This window comes from Penicillium verhagenii, assembly GCF_028828195.1.
Source record: "Penicillium verhagenii strain IBT 33310 chromosome Unknown utg000005l_segment0_segment0, whole genome shotgun sequence".
Lineage (NCBI taxonomy): Eukaryota > Fungi > Ascomycota > Eurotiomycetes > Eurotiales > Aspergillaceae > Penicillium > Penicillium verhagenii.
In genome coordinates this window covers 600,144-625,056 of record NW_026643169.1, presented here as the reverse complement: position 1 = coordinate 625,056, position 24,913 = coordinate 600,144, and the positions used below count along the sequence as shown (strand labels likewise).

The window sequence follows — 24,913 nt, the reverse complement described above, 5'->3', positions numbered from 1 at the left end:
TAAACTCGGGAGCAATTAATTTATGGCATCTAAATCTATCTTCTTTATGTCTATCTTCTACAATTACAACAAAACTCGGAAAGAACGATCAAGGCTGGTATCCAACTGCAGGAAGTCTGCCAGGCGACCCAGGTGGTCAATTCCCCAAAAACCTTCCTGTTTACCTTCTGAGTTGACACATTCGAACCACGGCAACCCAAAAGCCCCGGAATCAAAGGCTTGCTGTGTATTCTCCAGCAAGATGGTCTTCGCATCCGACGTTGTTGACTAGCCAACATTAGTATCAGTACCTGCAAAATTTCAAAGACAAATAACATTTGAAATCCACCTACTTTGTTCCGAATTTTTAATGCAACCTCTTCTCCTAGTTCGTTTTCGAGGACGGCGAAGAATCTTTCGGGCGTGGCAATCTTGGTATCCGCCTCGGACCAGAAAATACGGTAGAACGTCTCGATGATCAAGATCAACTTCTCAGGCGCCTCTCTAGCAACAAGACATAACGCGGTCTGGATATCGATCGTCGAGGTTGGGAATCCTTCAGGCACGGCATCGGTTATCGGGACCCCGAATCTGTGACCCCAGTACAGGCGCTCGCCTTGGATCCACTGAAGCTTGTCTTCGCATATGGGTCAGTACACCGATCGATCCCAATATCCATGGAAAGCTTACTCTTCACTGCGATTGGGGGTGTGTTATTGCATTTTTGAAACAAGTCTCGAAGAAGAACTGGCACGTAGTCGATTTGACATTTGGAGAAGACAGGGGAGTTCTATCAAGGGGGTTAGATGGTCCAATCAATCATCCACTTCTCTGTAGACAACTTTACCCTGAGAATATGGAATCCAATCTGACTGAATGGACTTCCAATGTCAAAGTAGAGGGTGATGCGAGGAGACATCATGTTGAATTGACTGTTTAATTTCCAAACTCCAATGTTCACTGCAGATTCGTCTATATAGTGATGAGAGCATTTTCCGATTATGCATCAGTATTTTTTGATTATGCATCAGTATCAACTTGACTCATGAGATTTCCCAACCATCCGAATTTCGGAGTTATACCGCGGGAAGTTTGTTGAGTGAAGGAGTCTCCACCACATCCATTGGGCCGTTTGAACTTCGGCCTGTTCCGAGCCCTTGAATCCTCACCATTTTAGAAAGATCTCAATTGACGTCATTTTGAGCCTCAGATCGGATTCAAACTACATCTGATCAAACGTTTCAGTAACACTTTTTGATTTTCAATACGTTCATTGAAATTCATTCCTTAAACACCTACTAGGTACATATGGATGTGTTGCAAGGACGCGTCGCACTTGAGCCGAAATCAAGGCAACTTTTGCAACAACTTACTATTCCAAACCCTCACGCCCCTCAAACTTACTCAGGTCCCTTAGCTTCTTCCCGCCCATGAAGAATATCCAAGGCACGGGCAAAAGCGCAATCGCGATAAACCCAAGCAAGCTCGAGGCCCACGCAATGTCGAGTTTTGTGAACACTAGTGGGGCAATCAGTCGTCTGGTCTCGTCGTTTTCAAACGCGTACGTACTTTGAATTGTGAACAGTGGGAATACTCCTGCAAGTCCATATCTAGCCAAACTGTTTGCACTCATCGCGCTGGCTATCGTGATACCGCGATACGTGTCAACGAGATACTGTGTTGTGCCAATGAAGACACACAAGTTGCCCCATGCGAAGACCATAACCGCCACGGCTGGGCTGGCCCACGAAATATCGACCCTGGATGTCCAGCCAAACCAGAACAGACCAATGGGCAACCCAAAGCTCCCAATCATGGCTGGGTATAGGCGCAACTCCGGAGGCGCTTGGTTTGGTGGGTGCTTTGCCGACTTTGGACGGTAGAAGAATATATCGCATAGCAACACTGTGAAAGCACCGAGCAAACATCCAACAACTATGGATAGGAATATCAAGCCTGATTTTTCGAGGTCGAATCTATATACGCTTTCAAATACGAGCGGGACCGCCGCAAAGAACGAGAAAAGTGTGGCAAATTCACAAGCCACATATAGGCAGATGAAAGCTACGATAGGCTCGGTGAAAAGCATCTGCACCGGTCGAATGAGCGCTATCGTCATGAAAAGGTGAATTCTTGAAGACAGCGGCTGTGATGGCGGTACTGGCAACCCGAGTTTCTTAGCACGACGACGCTTGATAATTGGATGAAAAGTCTCCTGGGCAGTGAGGAGTGTGAACATGGTGAATATCGCGAAAAATAAAAGCGTCCATTGTGTCCAACGCCAACCCTTTCGGGCAACAATGAAGCTACCAATAACTGGTCTGTGATAAAGTCAGCAAGTTTCTTGAGACTATTGGCAATCTTGATAAAATACGAACGCTATACCAGGGCCCAAAAATGGTGTCAAAATGAATATTATCGAAGGAATCGCTCGCTTGGCAGGTCTCCACGTTTCATTGATTGTCCCCGCAGCGATTGCCAATACTGGCGCAAAGCAAAATCCCGCGAGGAATCGCAGTATACAGACGGACGCTATCGTGTTGCTGAACCCGATACCAATAGTGAACAGGCTGCCGAAGACTACGGCACCGATGTACACGGGATATCGGCCGATGGTTTCTGATAGAGGGCCTCCTACCACTGGTCCCAGAGCCAAGGCAAATACATAAAGCGATAGGGGCAGGATGGCAACCGTACTGCCGACATTAAACTCCTCCATGAACGCTGTGTGTGCTGGTGTCAAGATTGATGTCCCAAGGGAGCTGTAAAATGGCAATAGTCAATTTCAGATCCTCATTCATCAACATGGGGATTTAACTCACGTTGTGAATGCCGCACATGAGATCATTAGGGCTTGTCGAAACTTCATATTTGTTGGCCAGTTATATGGGTTTTCGGGATCATCTTCCCAGTCCCATGTAGGCTGATCTATGAAGGCATCTTTGTGCTCGTTCAATCGTCCTTCAAGATCAGGGGTTTCCGTACCGGTCGAGAAATCGCCAGAGCCAGGATCGACCTCTTTTGTGACTGTAGTGTCCGACATACTAGAAGCCCGCTCTGACCTTCCTACCTAGATCCTTTTTTTTGATATCCCCCGAATCGGAAATTCGGGTTGATAGCCAGATGTTCCTCCAAAAATCAACCTCGAAATGTTGAAAAATATATGCGCATCGAATCACCCCAGGTGGGTTTTAAACAAATTCTATACGAGCAATTGCGGGCAAGGCTGAACGTGGGGCTTTGAACCCTGAGATCTTTGATGATTTCTGAATCACAATCACTAGTTTTAGTCGACCCACGACAGTGACGCCACCTGCATTAGCTGCATGCATACCCATGTGCTTTGTGTTACGCTCGGATGGCTTTCGGAGAAAATATAACACAATTTATAGCTTGTCGACCACATCAAGAGATGACGAATTTGCGCTCGCTTTCTCATGAAAATAAGGCCGAAATGCGAAATCTCCATTGAAGCAGCCGTATAACCGTCGCGTGTTGAATAATCGACGTGATAACTATACAAAGTGAGTTCATCGTCTCGAATATATGATTTGTCAACAAAAAAGGTAGCCGACGTTCTGATTGGCTCACATTGCTCCACCGGCTAAAAACCCCCGATCACTAACCATTGATTACTCAACACTTTAGTTAGGATCGCTTGCATTTTTGCTTTGTTTCGGGGAGGCTATTGAAGGTGATTAGCGATTTTTAAATAAGAACCGAGGTTCTCCGAAGCGAGATCTTCCAGTTATATGGAATACTTTGCGGCTGAAAGGCCTGAATTGACTCGCTCTTCCAAGGTCAAGAGTCAAGGAGAAGCGAAGCTGCCCGAAGAAAAAACAATACTTTGACTGCGCACTTACTGACAAAAACTTCTCTTCGTCTCGTCTACCCAGGTAGTACAGCTAATGCGACTTACAGGGGCTCAGACTCATGTGCCAACGATCCACCACCACCCACTTCCTCTTCTGTCTCCCCTTCACTTTCAACAGCATCATCATTGGACGCGATGAGGACTCAAATCGAAGTGCTACTTCATCCGCGACAACACCACCTAGCAACTGTCAGCTGCGATGTCGGTCGATGACTACAGATAAAAGATCCCTGGTCGCGCACGATGGGATCTTCAAAGACTTGATTACATTGGCCCACCCATACAATAAACGCTTGACCACGGAAGAAACATCGCAATTGGATAGATTGTTGGAATCTAGGTAATGTGTATAAAACGACGCACCCCCGAAAACGACTAGAAAAAAAATCAAAAAAAATCGTGAACAATCGTGAACGCGTGCAAAGCATTCATTAACTCCGTCGGTGCCATAGCGGAAATCCCCGACCTCAATCTTACAACGGAGCAACCAATATTTGACAGATACCTATATCAAAACATCCTATCGGATATTGTGTTCGCCGTGAACTCTGCCTAAGTGTTCCGTCATATTATCCCTTCGACTAAAGACCCTTTCACATCGGAGGCACCGAACAGACCGCGGAGTGACATGTATGGTGCCAACATGTCGAAGCAACGATCGTTTGCACCGAAACGTGCCATCGTACGAACAATTATTCCAGCCACAGCGGAAAGGGCCAACCCTGGTAAAAATGGGTGCGTTAGCAGCGAGAAACTTAGGATTCTCAGTGCTTAATCGCTCACTCTTGTCTCCTGCAATACCCCCCGTGTTGGCAGGGAGTTCTTCCACTGTTGTCAGTTATGTTGGTGGCCCTCGGTGTGATGGTGGATACCGAGGGAGGAATGCGACTCATGCTGTTCTCGATTGTGGAACCATTTGCCCCTGCAGCCTCGGAAGGGTTCCATTCAGCCATGAGATCTCTTCCGCTCAAGTCGTAACTAAACAGGGCCTCGATCGGATCACGAGTCGTGGGGACGGATGGTTGATGGAGACCTTGTATGCGCTGGTTGTAGGCGTGGTGGGCGTGGTTGGCGCGGTGGGCTGCAGGAACTCGGGTTGTAGGTGGCTCCGTGGTCTCCAATGGAGATGGTCGGTGCATGTAGATACCAGGATTCAGGCTCAAATCGACATTGTGCCAACGGCGTCTCTCAGGCACAGTCCTATCGGCCTCGGGGACCCAAAACTGGTCCATCTCGCAAGTATCTCCTTGGAAGGAAGGTCTTAATCAACCAATAGGTAGAAGCAAAGAAATGTAGATTGCGAAGGTCAACGTTTTTCTAGATTCTTCTTCTAAGGTTAGAAGGAAACACAGCTAGATGCAACAAATAGTACTAGGTACTTACTAGTAAAGCTTGAGATGCCGACGTGACGCTAGAGACATCTGGAGGTGAAGGCTAGGACTTTGAGGTTTCAGGTTGAAAACTCACGCATCCCCCCAGTGCCCAGACGCATCAGCTTCTAACCTTTTCAGAATGGGGATGTGCCATGGTTCATATATACTAGTACATAAGTACAGATTCCCGAGGCCTTTTCCAGGCAAACTGTGGCGCAGCGAGGTTGAAGCAGATCGGTAAGAGCCCAGGAACTTCTAAGGCGTCAAGGTAGACGTAGAGAGACAACATTGGGTACAGACATCTTCGACAGCACCTTGTTACCTAGTAACCCAGGAGCAAAGGTTCATGGTCAAACTTCTTCCGAGGGTCAATGTGGATAGCTCGAGGTCTAGGTTCTGATCGTACTAGCGTGCACTCCGCGTCGAGAATCAACTGAAGGGGGTTTGGTGGGGGGGGAAGCCACAGTCCGTTAAACCTAGTAATCATCAAGAGGAAGTAAAAATTTCACAAAACATTATGTCTTGTACCAAAGGATCGCTGGCCGACCTGGCGAGTTGATAGTACATATCACGACGTAGGTGGGATGGTAAGGGGGCGCAGAGTACTTGAAGACTCCGCCCTGTAAGCTTCTTCTTCAATAACAGCTCGAATATTGATTAGAAGGAGGCAGTTGGTTTTGTAATATGTGAGAAAAACATTCAACACATGTTTTGTTTGGAAGAAAAATTGATCTCCGGAGTGAGGTCTTCCGGTTTAAGCCATGAAGGAGGGGCTGAATGCAGCAGGGATGCGCCGCTGTCAAAAAAAGTCGATCTATGCTTTTGGATACCTTATTTGATGTGTTAATCTTCCACAGACCTTCTATGGTAACTCGATTCAAATACTTTTTTTCAAGTTGCTGGAAGGCTGATTCCTAGTGCAACCGTCTTTGCTGATCAACCCCGCTCCCCGCCCTAAAAGACGCGGCTGTCGTCATCGTCGGAGAAATCAATTTGGTCTCGTTCGGAGCGGACTCGTTTAAACTGGAGCATCTCCACGCTTGCGCCCGACAACCCCTTGGCGAGACCAGGCACCAGACCTTGTGGGTAAAAAAAATCCTCACAACTGAGTCTAAGTGGACTGAGAGAATACGCAGTATGTTTCACTTATCTTGGCAAGTGTGCGCGGCCGGGTGGCGGCTTTGTTGACGGAGATAACAGATCAACCAAATATATGACTCTTCGTCCTCCTCTCTCTCTTCGCTTTTCTCAACCTAACCCCTACCCTCGTTGATCCGACAAGCCGCCCCATATGCCCCTTACAATCCTCTCCCGATCGAACCTCCACGAGCTCCTGCAGTCTCTCACCGGTGACGAGATTCGCACCCTCCAAAGTCACCTTTCCGAGGCGCTACGTGAATATTCTACTGGTTCCCAGGATAAAGGTTGTTCGGCTACCTACCAACCACAGCGAACAGCCATCACACGCCAAAATGGGTGCACCACTTTATTCATGCCCGCCACCACCGGCAAAACCTTGGGCATCAAGATGATATCCCTCCAGGACGGAGATAAGGCGGGCTGTGCAGTGGAGCGAAGTGGCTATGAAGGCAACGAAAGCGACACCGGCTCCAGCACCCGACGAAGGGCCTCCGCACGAAACTCCGTGGCCTCACTTTCCTCCGAAATGAGCGATCTGTCCGTTGGCTCCTCGCTAGAAGATGGTGGTTCTGTGAGCCCCACGGCCACCAAAGATAGCGGGGGCGATAGCACCGATAGCTCGACTCTTCTCACGGGCTGCGTAAATCAGCAGTCCGTCATCTCCAACACTCTTGGCGCTTGGCCCGGAGCGGGGACCCGCGACACCTCGCCGCGGGGCAGTGTAACCCTCCTCGACGGGGAAAGTCTCCCATTCGCCCTAATCAACGCGCACGAACTCACAGCCTTCCGCACCGCGCTGGCCTCGCTGATGATCTTTAACAAGCGCAAGAAGGTGCGCACGATTTTGGTCTTTGGCGCCGGTACGCAGGCTTACTGGCATATTCGGCTGGCATTGACTCTGCGCGGCGACGAGATTCGTCGCGTTTATATCGTGAACAGATCTTTTGATCGTGCCGCCAAGCTCCTGCGGGATATCTATTTGCCCGAGAACTCGGACTGGCGCCGTGATGTGAAATTCTCCGCTGTCAGCAGCGACTTTGGTGACTATCACCGGATTTTGAAAGAGCATGTACGCAAGGCGGATGTCATCTTCTGCTGCACGCCCTCTCTCACTCCTCTCTTTCCGGCTGAATACCTCACTTCGCGTGAAGGTCGCCAGAAGGGCAGGCTTATTGTAGCTGTTGGGTCGTACAAGGCTCACATGGCGGAGATTCACCCCGATATCCTTCGAGATGAAGTAAATGTGACTCCGCCTCACCGCCATTACCACAAGCACACCCGCCGCAGTGGCGTTGTTGTTGTTGACAGTCTCGATGCGGCTATCAAGGAGGCTGGTGAGATCGTCCAAGCAGGCATCAAGCCACAGCAGTTGGTCGAGTTAGGCGAGCTGTTGATGGTGCGCCATGCCACTCTCCAGGAAGACGGTCAAAGTGAGGATAAGGGTTTAGTTGAATGGGTGGAGAAGGGCAACGTCATCTTTAAAAGCGTTGGACTAGGCTTAATGGATTTGGTTACAGGCGGTGATCTAGTTGCTTTGGCACGGGAGCGCAACTTGGGGACTACAGTGGACGACTTTTAAGACTTTGCATTCAAGTTTGATCATGATGTGATTTGGGCACTGTATCATATACCCTTTGTTTCTTCAAGTTTCTTTTTGCTTTCTTATTACTATATTCAATTAATACTATTTGAACTTCTGAAGACCTCCATACCCCTACTAGAAGACTGATATCCGAGCACCATTCTTCTTCCCCGCGTTTAAGTCGGCAATCCTCGGTCTTTGACCCCAAGTATAGAAAACCCCCAACCCAGCATCAACACTTGGCCTTACAATAATAAATACCTTCACATATACACATGCACACATAACATCCATACAACGCCAAAATGTCCCCCGCCGCCACAATCCTCACAAACATCACCCGCAGAACAACAGGAACAATAGCCCACCTAACAATCTCCCGCCCAGCCAAACTAAATGCCCTCAACACGCCGCTCCTCGACCAAATCCCCAAAACCCTCCAATCGCTCACATCCCAAAACCAAGACCTCCTCGCCATCGTTCTCACGGGCGCAGGCCCAAAATCCTTCATCGGCGGCGCCGACATAGCCGAGATGGCACGACTAGACTCCCCTCCGGCCGCAGAGGCTTTCATCTCAAGGGTCCACGCAGTATGTGCTAGTCTACGCAACTGTCCTGTCCCGGTCATCGGACGTATAAACGGGTACGCGCTCGGTGCCGGACTGGAAGTTGCGGCGTCCTGCGATCTGAGGGTTGCGAGCTCGAATGCGGTTTTTGGGATGCCGGAAGTAAGTACATACTACTAGTAGTATATATTCTTCCATCTTGCAGTATTCGCGTAGAACCACAGCACAAGCTATGTGTATTTATGTATAGTCATTTGTTTGTTTGTTTTTGGCTTGGCTTGGCTTGACTTGTGTCCTTGCTGATTCATTCCAGGTTCGAATCGGCATTCCCAGTGTCGTTGAGGCGGCACTTTTGCCTGGTCTTATTGGATGGGGTCGGACAAGACAGCTTCTTTTGCTGGGGGAGAATATTGATGCTGCGGAAGCGTTTCGGTGGGGGCTTGTTGAGAAGGTTGTTGAGCTGGGCGAATTGGATGAGGCTGTTGAGGGTTGGTTGTGCTCTTTGGAGAAGAATGGGCCACTTGCTGTGCGGAGGCAGAAGGCGTTGATGCGAACTTGGGAGAATGTTTCGATGGATCGCGCGATCCAAGCTGGTGTTGCTGCGTTTAGTGAGGCTTTTGTTGCGGGGGAGGGAGAAGTCACGGAGCCGGCGAGAATGATGGAGGCCTTTTTCCAGGCTAAAGATGAAGTAACCTACTAGCCCGGAATAATGATGGAATGATGGAATCAAATCAATCATTAGGTAAGTATGGCATTTGCTTTTAGGTATGTCTATCCCATCGAACTCATATCTAAATTTTCTTTCGAAAGAAAGTCAATGATACAATCAGACTCCGATCCACCGAGCACCCAGATTCTGTAATGTACAAAACAAAAACAAAGCATATGACGAGACCTCTTTATCAAAACATCAATCAACCCTCATCCTCGTTCTCATTATTGGCTTTACAGCTTCAGACGCAGCAGGTTGGAGATCATCTCCCGACCAGTGATGCGAGTAGTCGCCCACAGGGTAGGGAAGTCCAGGGTGCTGGAGAAGGTATCGGCGTAGCCGAAGAAAAGCATGGGAGGGATCCAGCCACGAGCGTACTCGAGAGCAAAGCAGGACGAATCCATCTTGTACTGCTTGACCTGGCCGCGCTGCAGGTGGTGCACGGTACCGGCGGGGTAGGACTCGGCCTCGAAGGAGCCAGGGACATAGGCCAATTGAGTGCCGGAGAGAATGTTGAAGTAGTCGTCAGCGGTGTGGCGACCGGTGTGGCCCTCGGTACCGATGGCGGTGCCGAAGATGATCAGGTACTCAGTGATACCTAAGAGAAAAGGACAAGACAGATTAGCCAAAGGCCTCAATGGCGGGAGCAGAACAAGAAAGCGCCAGTCGGGGACTGGAAATCAAATCACGTACTGGCATGGATGATGTACATGGCGCCCATGGCACCACCGGCGTTGTTGAACACCCATTCCTCCTCGGTGCTCAGGTAGTTAGGTCCGACCTTCTCCTCCAGCTCGGAGACGATGAAGTTGACGATAGAACGGGTGTCCTCGCCATGGGTCTTGATGGCGCGCTGCGAAAGATCGTGCAGGTGCTCCGGGTCGAAGATGTAGAACTGCTCCAGGCGCGCATCGAGGTAGCTGTAGACGGCGGTGAACAGAGCCAAGAAAATGGCCAGGAAGCTCAGGCTCTTGATGGAGAAGCAGCGGCAACCGCAGCCGGAGCTGGTAGCCTTCTTGCTGGAAGATTTGGAAGGCATTTGGAGGGATTGGGGTGGAAGGCGAAGAGCACAGGGTAGGAGATGCGGAAAGTGGAAAAAAAGCCGAAAATTAAATGGTGAGGTTATCAGCCCCTGGCGAACCCCGGAGTTCCACTGTGGAGCCGGCACATAACAATAAACACGAACAGGGATAAATGCAGATTGATGCGCAAGGGTAATGGGATTGAAATTGAAATTGAAGACTGCCCTGAATACCTATCTATTTAAGTCGGTATTGGGTGTTTATGTGATTTCAATGCCATGTTGAACCCTCACAGTATGAATTGATAAATTGATGTTACTGAGAATGTGAGACCCGACCCCGAATCATCCACACGCCATATCGGATCGCCCCAATCCGATTCATGTTGCGCTGATTGGTCATGTTTGATATAAACAACTATGTAATTCGTTACTTGGAGTTAACCAGGAGGCTTAAAATTTAATATTCAACATCAATTGATCATTGCGGATATTTCTAGGGAAGAAGGGCAAGAAATCGGCAAATCCTTGGACATTTTTACAGTACTGAAGCGTCTCCAATAGGATCCTGGATAGGCATTTATCTACATATAGTGTTGAATTGATATGACGCGGTGCTGATGATCATCACCCACTCCAAAACGGCCCTCTCTCCGAAGCAGACAATACTTGGAAATACTTGCATATAGCCTAAATCACCCCAAGTCTTCACAAAAGCCAGGCTAACAGTGAAACTAAGGGTGACGAATGCGGGGTGCATATAAAAGGACTCTTCATGAAATTGTGGCTTGAAAACTCGTCATAAGATCCAAGTCTCGGGTAAAAAAAAAATAAGAAATAGACAAAAAGTCACCGAAATTTCCATCAAGGAATAATTGATGCTTGCACATGTGAAGTTCCAACCATACATCAGGAATCAGAATACGGAGGCCAGTGCTCCTATTCTGGTTTTTTCTTCTCTTTTTCTGTCACTTGAAAAGCGATGCCCATGTGCCGGGAAAGGGGCACACCAAATGGGTCTATGGACCCTTAGAGCCCCTGATTTTTAAGCTCTCAATGTATTCTAAACATCGCCTAGAATGTTCGAGATATGTATATAGCATTTCTTCCACAAATTCCTTCTAAACCCACTCGGAGGAACCTCGGGATATCAACAATGGACCCGTTTTGACCGTGTTCCTCCACTTAAGGACCTCAGGCGGGCCGGCGCCGTCGTCTCAGATTCCAAGTCAACAGTCGGAGATCTTCCAAGAAACGGAAAAGTACGCCAAACTCAAAATCACCCAAGCCCAGAAACAAAAAGACCCCAGTCGTGGAAAATCTTCACGGACCACGTTCCCCGAGGCTTGGTTCTGGTTGTTGCAGAGTAGTATGAAGCACCCTTCAAAGGAGAAAGAAAAAAAAAATGCCCGGTGGAGCTCCGTAGATGACAACCTGAGACAGGACTCCTCCGTGCTCTATGCGGAACACCATCCACCACGGATGAATGTCCAAATCACCAATGTCCCCGAAGGAGGTCATTTGAGCGTAAGTATATATGATCGCCGGGTCTGGTCTGGAAAAAGACTTTGACTCCAAGGTTGTCTCTCCCATCATCAGCATCTCTTATCTTTCTCTCTTGATTACTCTTCACCATGAAGTCTTTCGCGCCATTGTCGGTCTTGTCTCTTGTCCTCGCCGGCTTGAGCAATGCCGCGACCATCCCCACCAAGTCCCTGAGCAAGCGTTCCACCACCACCTGCGATCAGTGGGGAACTATCACCACAGGCAGTTACATCGTCTACAATGACCTTTGGGGTGAAGCCGAGGCCACCAGCGGATCGCAGTGCGTCACCGTGAGCTCGTTGAGCGGCTCCACCATCGCCTGGTCCACCGAGTGGACATGGGCCGGTGGTTCCTCGGACGTGAAGAGCTATGCCAGTGCGGCGCTTCAGTTCACGGCCAAGACGCTGAAGAGCATCACCAGCATCAAGACCACATGGGACTGGAGGTAAGACGAAACATGACAAAACAAAACGGATGACCCTCGTGCGATGCTAACATCGATATGTACCAATAGCTACTCCACCACCAATATCGTCGCTGATGTCTCGTACGACATGTTCTTGGCCTCCACCGCGAGCGGCTCCGACGAGTACGAGATCATGGTCTGGCTTGCAGCGCTGGGCGGTGCTGGTCCCATCTCTTCGACTGGATCGGCCATCGCAACCACTACCATCGGCGGTGTCTCGTTCAAGCTGTACTCTGGTCCCAACGGAGATACCACCGTGTACAGCTTCGTTGCCACCGAGACCACCACTAGCTTCTCGGGTGATTTGTTGGAGTTCTATACCTACCTTATTGATGAGGAAGGCTTGAGCTCGAGCTTGTACTTGGTTGATGTGCAGGCTGGTACTGAGCCCTTCACTGGCAGTGCCACCCTCACTACTTCTTCGTACTCTGTCGCAGTTGTTTAAGTCAGATAGGAGAACTGGTGGTGAGCGAGAATATTTGGAAATATAAGGGACTTGAGCCTGGAGCTTGAAGCCTTTTTTTTTTTTTTTTTTTTTTGAATAGGCTCATCTGAATGACAAATTCACTTTGCTTTCCCTCTGCTTTTCTGTCGTAACCCGAGGTGATGTCGCTGGAATCACTTAGCATGATGATGCATGCAAAGTAGACAGGCACGCCTACCATTGACCCCCGAATTTCAGGTGGACACTTGGCCTGAGAGTACATGTAGTAGATAGTGACGAGGTCAGACCGTGGGCAGTAGTCCGCAGGACGGCCTGCAGTCTTTTAACACTGATATTCGGAGCAATCGTCTTTCCAACTAGTCGGTCAAAACCCATGACTGAAATCAGTGTCCTGATAGGCTATTCTGTCCAGGTGCTTGGCCAGGGCCGCTATATTAGTTGAAGGGGAAATGCTTACAAGTACTAGTATCAATCATAGAAGAATTGAGAGGCTATCTATTTCCCAGGTTTGGATCTGGTTTTACTGCCACACCATTTCCCAATATTACCACACTGTTTCTAAAACATTTGGCAGGTTGCGCGCGCTCAGTCACGTTCAGGCGAATCAATCTCCGCCTATTTACGCGTCCCCTAAATATCACGCGTGGAATTAATGCGTGACGGGTCTATTGAGCCGAAAATAATTTCCTGGTCAAACTAGTATCTAAACCAATAGTTACCCAGTCTCTCGGATTCCAAGATTCATTGCAAATGATCCCATATATCCAGTCATCAGGTTAGAAGTGGTTTGTCTTCAGCGCGGACGAAAAGCTGTCCCCTGTTCACAAAGCACTGAGTGCTGGGGAAGAGTATTTCGTAGCTGTCCAATAGGTCAGTTATCACCTGGACAAGGGCTCCACAATAGACTACAGCATCATTTGAAACGGTTTGTCCTGCTTATACTTCGAAAGCAAGTAGACTTCACGACTTGCAGTAAAACGCTGCACCCTCCCGATAGAGTGGAGCCAGAAAGCTTCATAACTCTACGTTAGCCCGTGTCTTTCGTGAAGTCCAGGCAGACTTTCAATATAACACTCTCTTGCAAGCCCTGGTGGCGGCCAAGGCTTTCATCGCGAACAAAGTTGACATCAAACAGCGAAACCATCCGCAACACTCTAGCAAAGATCTTTATAATGTGTTCAACATCCGGAATCTGCCGGGAAAGATATTCTCGGTGAGCCTACTCGTGAAGGAGTGAACGCCGATGGGAAGTAATCCATGACCACCTCCTGGGAAGCGCCAATTTGATACTTGATGGAGGGATCATATTCCACCATGACTAGGTGCTCATTATTGACTTCTCATCTAGCGAGCTAAACCTGGCTCTTGAATTGCATGAAGTTCAGTCAGCATGGCCGTTTCCTGGTCTCTCTGCTGTTTGCTGGTAATGAGGCTAAGCACGGTCTTACATCAGGCTTGTTGTCGGGCAACGAGGGATTCGCTGCTCTTTTTGTTCATAAGCCAGAGTTGGCAGGTAATTCGTCTGAGAGCGTCGATGCAATTCATGATCATTAGGCCCTCCGAATGAAGGCTCCTTCCATATGGTGGTGTTTGCTTGTTTCAGTAGGTCTTTTTTTTGCCCGTCAAATAGCCGAACCATCACTTTTAGTCGCCTTTGGTGTTCTGCTGGCAATGGGTCACGAATGGAAATGCTTTGGGGCTAGCGTTCCTTGTTGATTGATGTTAGCACTAGGGACATTTGGGGCGCTCTCAGAAGCCGTAAGCAAAAGAAGGCGCTCAACCAGAAGGGCGATCAGATGATGCATGAGCCAGGTGACGCGGGGGCAAGCGGCACGAGTATGGGATGGTCACTGAAGAAGACGTGTGCACCGTTGTACTTCTTCTGCGACAAGGCCCAACTCCTGATCCCGAGCACTGAAAGGGGGAAGGAACGTCAAGAAGAAGTCATAGATGTAGGAAGATCAGAAAGCACCTGTTGAACAATTGGCCATGATTATCGCATACTTTTGAAACATGAACCCACGAGAATTGCATGTCAAACTGTATGGAGTTGAGTTTGATGTTCTTGTCTATTTGGGTGTGACGCCATTGGCCACGGTATAGACTCGGGACATGCATTTACATTGGTCGTTTCAGCCCCCCGGTCGCAACCAGTGGATGTTGATTGTTTAGCGCTGAAACTTGACACTGTGGTTCCTGAAACCCAGCTCCAGGTCGCTCTGAAACAGACTTCCGTTTCACCATTGGGTTAAATTCAAGTAATCCAAGTAGTTCACCACCGTTCGCATAGTGGATTTCTTCGGCACAGCCCCCCGATTCTCAACAATGAAGCCATCTAGAGCGTAAGAGCGAGAGGCCGTCGCCCCCAAGTTCCAAACTTCCAAGCTTCATCTTCAATCGATCGCACATTCTCACCCATACACTGTAATCTTCCCCTCATTCATGCGACGTCAAATGTAGCATCCAGAATGATAGCGGGAACGCAGTCGGGGTCTACCCGAGCGCGTATGCATCCTAATAATAAACCATGAACCCGCTTCTATCAATAGATTTAGCGTAGCGGTACTTCAGACAGGGCTGATATAATTAGGATCAATGACGTTGGGGTTGTGAATGGAACCCAGTAACCAGGAACCGACAGTGGAGAAGAGGTTCCCTAAGCGCTCGCGGGGGAAGGACGGGCGCTTATATAGATAGCACCGACGACAGGCCCCAAGGAACCCTCTGCAACCCCAAAATAACCAGACTGGATTATTTTCTTTTTTTAGACCAAGTCCCGAGGTCCCCTTCTCCATCCATACTAGTTCGAGAAACTTGCAGGGCTCCGAATTGTCGGGCTATTGCATGCATTGACGGAGCATGCAGAGAAGTGACGAATCTGGAAATTCGGAAATCGAGATGCCATCGAATTCTAAAATCGATAGATCGAGGAAACCAAGTCCATGCGTTGTGAATGTACTTTGGAGAAAAGAAAAAAAAAAGCCCAACCACCTTGTCCCCCTCCCCGCTGCCCTACTCTCTCCCCCTCCTCCTCCCCATCCCAGCCCCTAGTCATGGGAGGTGGGACAAGGGAATTGATTGAGTGCCCTCATAACGCGAGGTGAAGCAACTATTGTGGCTTGTAGCACTGAAAACAAGTCAGGACAAACCACGGGTCGCGTTAAGTCAGTTATCCCATGATTGGATCAGTCATTTGGCATGTTGGAACCACTGGAAACACGCTGTCGACCCACAACCCGTGGCGCCGTGTTGACAGGGGTCACTTGGGAAAAACCTCCGCACGGACATGGGATTGGATGATCCCCAACGCGCCAAATTGAAACACGACTTGCCACATTGTTCCTGCTGGCGCTGATATGCTACACTAGCTTAGGCTTCAGCTGCGGTAGAAAAATAAAAAAAGATGTCACCCAAAAGGGGAAGAAAGGGAAGGAGGGAGAGACTCGAGAGAGAGAGATCCTTTGGCCCCTAGGCTTCATTATGTACCTTGATTCGAATTAATCGGACTTCCAATGGTAAAATAATAAAAAAGGCTCTGTCCCGGATTTTGGGTTCAAGGTTGACAAAGTCCCTGGGGATCGATCATCGGCCCCTCATTCTCTAGGGACGTGTCAGAGGGAGAAATCCGACCTGTGGTATTTTAGACGAATTTAGTTTGCCCTTTTTTCCCCCGCGTCTTAGAGGAGTTAACTTGAGACGGTCATGAGTTTCAAAACGCATAACGAATGAGAAGGCTGGACCTTGAACTTGGATGGGCTGGATGAGACTCCATTTGGCGTGCTTTCCCTTTGGCCATTTGGTACCTTTGGATTTGGAGTGGATTTATGGTGGGTCTCGGGTTGATCCCCTCGCAGGATGTGGAGTTTGGAGTTTACAGCTGGGTTGGCGATCGCCCCTCAATCCTCTAATTTGTATTTTTAATTTATTTTTTTTTGCCAATTTTTTCTTTTCTTTTTTAGTGTTGGAACACAGCGCCTGGAGAGATCAGAGATTACTATTCTGGGAAGTTGCTTAGAGACCTTAGGATGGAGTTATGAGAGATTCATAGTCTAGGGAGAGGTAATAGAGGCAATAGAGGTAATAGTTACTAGAATCAAGAATCATGGATCTAGGGATGGAAATTGGAGCACAGACTTAACCAGAAATCCGTCAAATGTAATGCATTCAAGCCCATTCCATGAGTCTCAGCCAAGGTTCATCTCAGATCCAACTATGCATCCCCTGTACACGCTGACTGGCTATGGGTCCTTGCAGCTTAACCAGCCGCCAGAGGTTTATTCTTTTCCTTATTCCTTATTCCCTTTTTTCTATGGCGCATACCGGAGCTATATCTACTCCCAGATTCCCACTTGGATTCTTCACGAGATTCATCCACATGCTCAACGTCGTCACCCTCCTTTCAACCTCCACTCTTTATTAATCACTTTAATTGCATTTTATAATTTGCCCTTCCCTCATTTCAGAACAGTCTGCACCTCATCTCAAGCTATTGATCTGATCAACTCATAAGTGGGCTTTGTCTCTCCGATAAAAATTTCCGCCGCAGGTCTCACTTTTGCTCCCTAAGGAACTTCCAAATCTTCCAGTTAGGGCTATCGATAAGCGTTGACACGACAACTCCATCCTTACTGCATTCTTTTAAAAACCTCGCCGAACTACCATATTTGTCTCCTGCTGGTCAGGAATTTTGGCTGTTCCATTACCAATCCCAGTTTTCTAATCTGAACTGGCCTTTTTGTTGCTTGTTTTCTTTCCCCCCATTCAAACTTCAACCACAAAGCTCTTTTGTTTAGCTCGAGGAAACCCAAGACTTTCTTTCAGGTCATTCAAGGTCATTCACAACTGAAAGCCTTCCTTGACTACGCCTTTGTTTTCATTGTTTTCAACCGGTGCTTTCATTAGACCCTCCCAAAAATATCCAAGCTATTTAATAGCTTCGAATATCTCCATCCACCATGCAGAACAACACCTCAACAACCATGACACTCAACCGAGCTGCCCTCGATGAATTCGTTACGCAGCGTGTCACTCGCGACATGGTTAGCTATCTGGCCCAACAAGCGTCACATGTTATCCGGTGCGAAGCCCATGTGACCAACACGGTCAGCCAACACGGCCAACCTACTCCCCCCGCCACACCTCCTATGGACCCAGAAGATCCCTCCCTGCCACCATTGCCATCTACCGAAGTCTTCATCGCCTCGCTCGTTGCTCGGTCGCAGGTGCAAGTCCCCACTCTCATGAGCGCCCTCGTGTACCTCGGTCGTCTGCGTGCTCGTCTGCCACCTGTCGCCAAGGGCATGCGCTGTACTGTCCACCGGATCTTCCTCGCCTCACTGATCCTCGCCGCCAAGAACCTCAATGACTCAAGCCCCAAGAACAAGCACTGGGCCAGGTACACAGCTGTGAAGGGATACGAAGGGTTCGGCTTCTCTCTCCCTGAGGTCAACTTGATGGAACGTCAGCTGCTCTTCTTGCTCGACTGGGATACCCGGGTCAACGAGGAGGATCTGTTCACATACTTGGAACCCTTCCTCGCTCCCATTCGTCAGCGCCACGAGATCCAACTCCGCGAACAAAAGGCTCAGGAGGAACTTCAGCGCAAGCAACAGCAGCACCGTGAATGGTATGCCCCCGTGCTCACCACCATCCAGGATATCTCTACTCACACTCGTTCCAGGCGCCGTCTGCACGTTTCGGCGGATCTGCTGGCCAGCCGCCTTCGTCGTCAAAAGCTGGAGGCCAGAGTCGATGGTCGTCGCGTTGCCGATCACTCTCTTCGTCGTCTACCGAGCCATGTCTCTTGCCCCAGCATCAACACTACCCAATCTCCGCAGTTCGCTGCCGAGTCCGATCGCTACAACCCCTACCACCGTCAACGCGCATCACCTCACCGACCCACTCGATCTATCTCCCCGCCTTCCATCCGCGATGTGCCCCCTCTCTCTCACGCCGACACCTTCAACTCCCTCTGCTCTCGTTCATCCAGCGTTGCCCCCAGCTCCCGCGGCACCCCAGGAAGTATCAGCACTATTTCATCCCACGGCAATGACGACTTTACCATCTCCGACACAAGCAACAGCCCCACCGCGTCCTTGGCCTACAGCTATGTCAATGTCGGCGCCATCGACGCAAAGCTTCCCTTCGAGCCAGTTCGCCAATCTAGCAAGAAGATGAAGACCCACGGTCACTCTGGTGGCTTTGTCGCTCGCTTCCTTGCTTCTGCAACTGGATCCTACGGCCGTATTGGTCGGCCCCACGCTTAAACCGAGCTGGTCTCGAATTCTGCTCTCCACATCTTTAATACCATACCATCCCCGCCATCTTTCAATGCATCTGGATGCTACTTCCCTCACATGCAACATTTTCTTTGTGTCATTTTCCTTTTTATTTGTCTCAGTATCTCCATCCCTCCACCTACATCTTTTATTACTGCTTGACTTCAAAAAGCATTCCCCAACCCGTTGATACGCCCTTGACAATACCCTCTTTTATCCCAAGCCCGAATTTGTCACCCCCTTGCCGTCTTTTAGATATGCACTTTTCCTTTCACTCCTGTCACTCGCTATACTGCATCCTGGCATCGGCGTTTTGGTTTTGGTTTTGGTCTCGAATCGGTTATTGGTCTGTTCGGTCTCCGGTGTTTTCATCTTCTTTTTTTCATTTCTTGAATCATCTTCTTGATCCGGTTGGGATGATGGTATCTATGCCCATTAGACGTTTGTGTGATGTATCTACCGGATGTACTTATCCTGTCTATTTCAAATTTCCCATCCTGTCTCTGCGTTGGACGAACATCCAGCCTAAGAGCAACGTACACCTCATAATGAAAGGAATTTGTGAATTTCAAAAACAATCTGAGCTCTGAATCTGAAATCTGAATCTGAATCTAAAACATCGCCCCGCCTCCCGGCGGCAAGTACCTAACCTAAGCATACTAGTTGCATCGTTCATGTACATGTACAATGTATGTACATTCCTTGCCTCCCCCGTTCTCTTATTCCCGGCCCGTACTTAAATCTCTCCGCAACTCAATGCTGCATCTGCACTTGCAGAGCTCGAGGCAACTGGTCCTGTTTCAACGGTGCTGCAAGGGTGCACAAGCACAAAAGCAGCCCCACATACCTCGTTACCGTCCGGCTCACCGGTCCGGAGGCGAAATCGCCCACTAAATTACTCATTCATTGATTATCTAGGGATGAGGAGACTAGTGGCACGATATCCAAGACAAGGATGGACCTTTATTACATATTCCATATGCATGTACTCGGTGCTTATTTGTTTTCCTGGGAGACTTGCATCGATGGATGTAAAAAAGGAAAGTCAGGTCTTTATTCGGGGAAGTCGGGCTAATCTTTTGTGTAGATACAGTAAAACATATGGGACGCCACGCCACAATCCCCCTAGCACCAGGGTATAGAGCTGCATCTGGCGGTGTGATAGATGTGAGCAAAATGAGCACCTTGCTTTGCCTTTGCCTTTGCCTTGTCGCGTAGAATGCTTACTTACCGATAACAATGGATCGACGCTGGTGGTTCTGAGGACGGTGGTTATCCACTGAGTGATAGGTGAGGCGGAGTGGAGGTGCATGATTGGGGACAAATTGTTTGTGGAATGTATGTAGTGGAGCTGATGTGCGGCTGCGATGTATGTCTAGCTCGTATCCAAGTCTCTAAAGTTGGACTCGATCAAATACGGTACAGAAGGCTGGATAGAATATAATCATATTATAGGATAGGGTACAGACGCGATCGGCCTGAATCTAGGGAAATCAACAAAATATAACAAAAATCAGACCACAGTCGCACCCGATTCTTAACTGCACTCGAGGCTGACCCGATCCATAACACTAGCTATTGACCGGAGCACGTAGCTCAAATCGGAAATCCCAGAAGCAACCGTAGCCCGTTTCAGCAATCGGAATAAGACTCGCGTCAGACTGGTTTCCTGAAAAGGAAGAGTCCTAGTGATCTAATGTTCCGGGATCAATATCGGTACTGGGGAAATGGGGCCGGGAAGTAAATCCGAATGGAAGAGAATAGAATGGAAGGATGAAATAGATCGAATACGATGCCTTTCTCCCGATCACACTGTTTGGCGCTGATCGGACTCCGAGGGAGGGATCTTGATCCTCCAATCCTCACGGTCAGTGGTAAGACGCAATATCGGGATCGGAGCTGATTTTGTTGGTTGATTTTGTTGGTTCCGATTCATTAATGTTTGTCCATTCGAAAATTGCGAGGGGTTGTAATGTTTGTTTGCAAGGATGGTGGGGCCATTTTGGGGATGTAGGGTCGGAATTATGACATCAATAATTGAAGATTATGAATCTAGGACACCCAATAGTCGCAGCATCACGCATTCAAGTGTTTCAAGGCTCGGAGCGTTTCTGTATCGAAGGATGTCGGTGTATTTCCAGCCTTGGAGCTACTGACTACCTACTAGTACTAAATCAGTAGTTGAGTGTCAGTCTACCCTTGTTCGGCGAGTAACGTTATCTGAGCCGAACCCCTAGGGAGAGTTTCCAATTATCAGCAAAGGTATATCTATACTATTCAGTCCTGAGTTTGAAAAAGATGACTTTAATCTCAAATCCGAGGCTATTTCTATTAGAAGATTAAAGATCTATAAAACATGAGGTTAATCACGATGAACCACGGATCTGCCTGGGATTCCTGGCCCAATATGGTAGCTACTACTACGTCATAGTGGATCCAATCTTCCACTTATTTCAACCAATAGAAACGTGTTTCATATAAGCGATTTTGCTGTAGAAACCCCCCGCAGCGGGGACCTCAGCATGATTCAACACATCCATATATCCAGATGTCTCTTCCAATCATACATTCATGCCATATCCAACTTCATTTTAGCGTAAAACTCCATCCGCACAGATCATTACCCCCTCATTGTAAATATCCTGAGAAATATGAAACCTTCAATCTATCTCTACTGTACATACCTTCATCATTATCTCACATAACAAGTCTTCCAGTATGGCTATCATCAAGATCGCAATAATAACAGGCGGCAGTAAGAACCTTCTCACCAACCACAACAAAAAAAAAGAGCTTCATACTAAGTCCATCCTCCGAACAAAGCGAGCGGCATTGGCCTCGACGTCGCCCAAAGACTCGACAGCACCGGCAACTGGAAGATCCACATAATCGGCAGCAACAAGCAACGCGGCGAAGACGCCGCATCGCCACTGAAAAACACAACCTTCCACCAAGCAGACGTATCCAGCTACCAAGCGCAAGCCGTCGTCTTCGACAAGATCTTCGCCGAGTCCGGGCGTCTGGACTTGGTCTTCGCAAATGCCGGCATTGCACACCCCGCCGCCCCATTTTACGCCAAGCAAGACGAAACCAGTATCCCGCCGCAGCCTGATGTTGATGGCGTTCTCGGCATCAATTTGGATGGTGCCATTTACACGAGTTATTTGGCGATGCATTATTTCCGTAGATGCCCGCCATCCGAGAACGGGAGTAGACATCTTATTTTGACGTCGAGTATTGGGGGTTTATATCCCTGTATGAATGCGCCGATTTACGTGGCAACGAAGCGTAAGTTGTTGAGGGTCCATTTTGGATGTTTTCGATGGACATTCCAATACCCTATGTATCTTTCCAAGATCTCCCGGAGCTGACGTTGTCTCAGATGCATTGGTTGGGTTTACACGCTCTATGGGTAAGAAACTTCGGGAGGAAGGGGTCAAGATGAATGCAATTTGCCCGGGCGTGGTCGAGACTCCCTTGGTGACACCTGAGATCAAAGCGTTTTTTGATGAGAGAATCGTCATTCCCATGTCTGAAGTGACTGATGTAGTGATGGAGATGATGGCTGGAAAAGCCATGGTCGACTCTCAAGGCACGACTATTCCTGGGGAGGAGTTGTATCAGCGGGCGATCTTGATCTCTGGGAAGAATCATTACTTTGTTGAGATGCCGGAGATCTACGATGAGGAGACGCGTATCACTTGGAACGGAATGATGAATTAATGATGGATGTACTAGTAACCACGTTATATTGTTTGCTATTTGATTTTGACAATTCCAAGGGCTCATGTGGATTCCCAAGGTTGAGCGACACGATATACTGAAACTCAATAGTGTGAAGTGCGAGATTTCAACCGGCATTTCAACCCATGCTGTTTCGCAAACCAGAATGTCTCGACTCGCCATTCCGGTTCTTCAGATGCCCATTCAATCTCGAAATTGCGAATAAGCTGTGGAACCAGTTTCCCCATTTCCATAATAGAGATGTTCTTTCCAACACACGTTCGAGAGCCATATCCAAACTGAGAAGATGTCAGCATAACAGACCATTTATCAGGCCGAGAAAATAAGATATTTGGTGCAAACTTACTGTCATCAGGTTTCTATCCATGATTTTGACTTCCTCCTCACTAGACTCCGTCCACCTTTCTGGTCGGAAAATGGCGGCATCTTCTCCATATATAGACTTGTCATGGTGTACAACCGCCGCGTTCATCCCGACAATAGTCCCTGCATCTAGATGGACTCCACAGAGATCGATTCCACCTTGAGGAACGATACGCTCAAGGGGAAATGATACTCCGGGGTTGCACCGCATTGCTTCTTTCATGACGACTTGTCTATTTCTTATCAGCTTTGCATAGATATCCACCTCATTGACAAAACTCACAGATAAGGAAGCTCTAGGCACTCGGCATAAGTGATGTCTTCAGACAGTCTTCCCGCTTTATCAGCCTCGTCGATCTCCTTCTGTAATTTTCTGTAAACTGCCTTGTTCTGCACAAGGTAGTAGACAATAGCGCGAAGAGAGATTGCCGTGGTATCGCTCCCAGCAAGCCTATAAGCAAAAGTCAGACATAAGCAATCTGTATGGCCACTCAAGGCCTCTCTTCAAACTCACAGGTTATTGCTCAGATGATTCATAATATCACGATTAGGCATCGGTTTACCCTTTGCCTCCTCGCCTCTAAGCCAAGCAAGAAAATCCGGCCGATCCCCATGTTCCTCGACGGAACGCTGATCATAGTCATCGATACACTCTTGAGTGAACTACAATTAAACCCATCAGATCAAAGAATTTTTATCAAAATCAAAATCCAAGAAGAGAGGTCAACATACCTGGACCATCGTCCGAAAAGGATCAGGAGCATCGAAAAATGGCTGAGCAGCCAAGAATTTCCCCACCCAAATATTTCCCATCATCCACCGATGAAGAAAGGGGACCTGGCTCACAATACCTGCATAGTGCAGGCCTGCATCCAGCGCACCTATCATACCGCGTACATCCTGTCGCTTCTCCATGAATCCGAACCGACTTTGGAAAGTGATGGCTCCGATCACGTCGAACGCGTACCACTGTAGCCAAACACCAAGATCAACTTGTTGTCCTTCCAGATCTCTCATTGCGTCGATGAAGATCTTGTTGCATTCGTCTGCGAATGGCTCAAGCGATTTGATAGAGGACATGGAGAACTTTTGAGCAACCGGTCTCCGAAGTGCCTGGTGGGCGACTGGATCGCGGACAGAGAACATGCTAGGCATGACTATGTCCTCATAGAATGGACTGAAGGCATCGTAGAAAGCGGACTAGTTATTTTCAATGTCAGTGGGGTCTCTGTCTTGAGTTGTATTTCTCATATACTTGATCCGTACCTTAAGGAACTTGCTACCTATCCCGTATATCACGGGCAGGGCATCAGGGTCGGAGATGTCAACGGTATTCGGTCCTGTCCGGACAATCCGGCCATATTTCTCATGCAAGTTGCGGTAAAAAACGGGTGCGTCTCCTTTGGATATCTTCCATGCACGGTAAAAGGGTGAGAATCTGGCGAATTTTGGTCCGGGGAGAGTCCGCAGTCCTGATCTTAATAAATTTGAAGTGAACTTTGCGGTAATGAAAATAATCGGTACTAATAACACCAACCAGGGCTTTTCCTGCAAGTGGTGTTGAATTTCAGATAGAAGTCCCATGACGTAGAGGATTTGGCTTTGGGAGTACTACTTTAATAACTCCTTGGCTTTGGAAGATAATAGCTTATGGATCCAATTTAACATGTTGGGTTGATATCGATTATTTATGCCTATGTACAAGCTTGACACTCGTTTCATTAGAGCTATGCGGACGCCATCCCCCGCATTTCATCAGCTAAAACATGGGGAAGATCCCGCCTCCAACCTTGGTTGATCGACATCCGCTTTATATTTGTGGGAT

The 24,913-nt window shown here is 48.3% G+C and overlaps 10 protein-coding genes across 10 annotated transcripts; 5 read left to right on the top strand and 5 right to left on the bottom strand.

The window, feature by feature from the left end:
• Positions 1-63: 63 nt before the first annotated feature.
• On the bottom strand, positions 64-949 carry N7466_003806 (uncharacterized protein; the record flags this gene model as incomplete). The annotated part of the gene is made up of 4 exons (XM_057163203.1): positions 64-267; positions 333-616; positions 670-769; positions 827-949. Coding segments are annotated over 4 exons (711 nt in total), but the record flags the coding sequence as incomplete, so codon positions are not given.
• Positions 950-1,351: 402 nt separating this feature from the next.
• N7466_003805 (MFS transporter) lies at positions 1,352-3,022 on the bottom strand (the record flags this gene model as incomplete). The annotated part of the gene is made up of 3 exons (XM_057163202.1): positions 1,352-2,300; positions 2,358-2,741; positions 2,802-3,022. The coding sequence occupies 3 exons, from the start codon at positions 3,020-3,022 to the stop codon at positions 1,352-1,354; spliced, it is 1,554 nt and encodes a 517-aa protein (XP_057021883.1).
• A 1,602-nt stretch (positions 3,023-4,624) lies between these two features.
• Positions 4,625-5,085, bottom strand: N7466_003804 (uncharacterized protein; the record flags this gene model as incomplete). Its single annotated transcript, XM_057163201.1, has 2 exons — positions 4,625-4,681; positions 4,726-5,085. 2 exons carry the CDS (start codon positions 5,083-5,085, stop codon positions 4,625-4,627), a joined length of 417 nt encoding a protein of 138 aa, XP_057021882.1.
• A 1,432-nt stretch (positions 5,086-6,517) lies between these two features.
• Positions 6,518-7,945, top strand: N7466_003803 (putative proline utilization protein PrnX-like; the record flags this gene model as incomplete). The annotated part of the gene is made up of 1 exon (XM_057163200.1): positions 6,518-7,945. One exon carries the CDS (start codon positions 6,518-6,520, stop codon positions 7,943-7,945), a length of 1,428 nt encoding a protein of 475 aa, XP_057021881.1.
• A 308-nt stretch (positions 7,946-8,253) lies between these two features.
• N7466_003802 (uncharacterized protein) lies at positions 8,254-9,214 on the top strand (the record flags this gene model as incomplete). The annotated part of the gene is made up of 2 exons (XM_057163199.1): positions 8,254-8,676; positions 8,828-9,214. 2 exons carry the CDS (start codon positions 8,254-8,256, stop codon positions 9,212-9,214), a joined length of 810 nt encoding a protein of 269 aa, XP_057021880.1.
• Positions 9,215-9,459: 245 nt separating this feature from the next.
• Positions 9,460-10,265, bottom strand: erg2 (C-8 sterol isomerase ERG2; the record flags this gene model as incomplete). Its single annotated transcript, XM_057163198.1, has 2 exons — positions 9,460-9,824; positions 9,920-10,265. 2 exons carry the CDS (start codon positions 10,263-10,265, stop codon positions 9,460-9,462), a joined length of 711 nt encoding a protein of 236 aa, XP_057021879.1.
• Positions 10,266-11,881: 1,616 nt separating this feature from the next.
• xgeA (putative endoglucanase) lies at positions 11,882-12,703 on the top strand (the record flags this gene model as incomplete). Its single annotated transcript, XM_057163197.1, has 2 exons — positions 11,882-12,237; positions 12,307-12,703. 2 exons carry the CDS (start codon positions 11,882-11,884, stop codon positions 12,701-12,703), a joined length of 753 nt encoding a protein of 250 aa, XP_057021878.1.
• Positions 12,704-17,658: 4,955 nt separating this feature from the next.
• On the top strand, positions 17,659-18,969 carry N7466_003799 (cyclin family protein; the record flags this gene model as incomplete). The annotated part of the gene is made up of 1 exon (XM_057163196.1): positions 17,659-18,969. The coding sequence occupies one exon, from the start codon at positions 17,659-17,661 to the stop codon at positions 18,967-18,969; it is 1,311 nt and encodes a 436-aa protein (XP_057021877.1).
• Positions 18,970-21,699: 2,730 nt separating this feature from the next.
• N7466_003798 (uncharacterized protein) lies at positions 21,700-22,704 on the top strand (the record flags this gene model as incomplete). The annotated part of the gene is made up of 3 exons (XM_057163195.1): positions 21,700-21,736; positions 21,805-22,269; positions 22,364-22,704. 3 exons carry the CDS (start codon positions 21,700-21,702, stop codon positions 22,702-22,704), a joined length of 843 nt encoding a protein of 280 aa, XP_057021876.1.
• A 104-nt stretch (positions 22,705-22,808) lies between these two features.
• Positions 22,809-24,558, bottom strand: N7466_003797 (cytochrome P450; the record flags this gene model as incomplete). Its single annotated transcript, XM_057163194.1, has 6 exons — positions 22,809-23,003; positions 23,072-23,321; positions 23,372-23,539; positions 23,603-23,751; positions 23,821-24,288; positions 24,355-24,558. The coding sequence occupies 6 exons, from the start codon at positions 24,556-24,558 to the stop codon at positions 22,809-22,811; spliced, it is 1,434 nt and encodes a 477-aa protein (XP_057021875.1).
• Between the last annotated feature and the right edge of the window lie 355 nt (positions 24,559-24,913).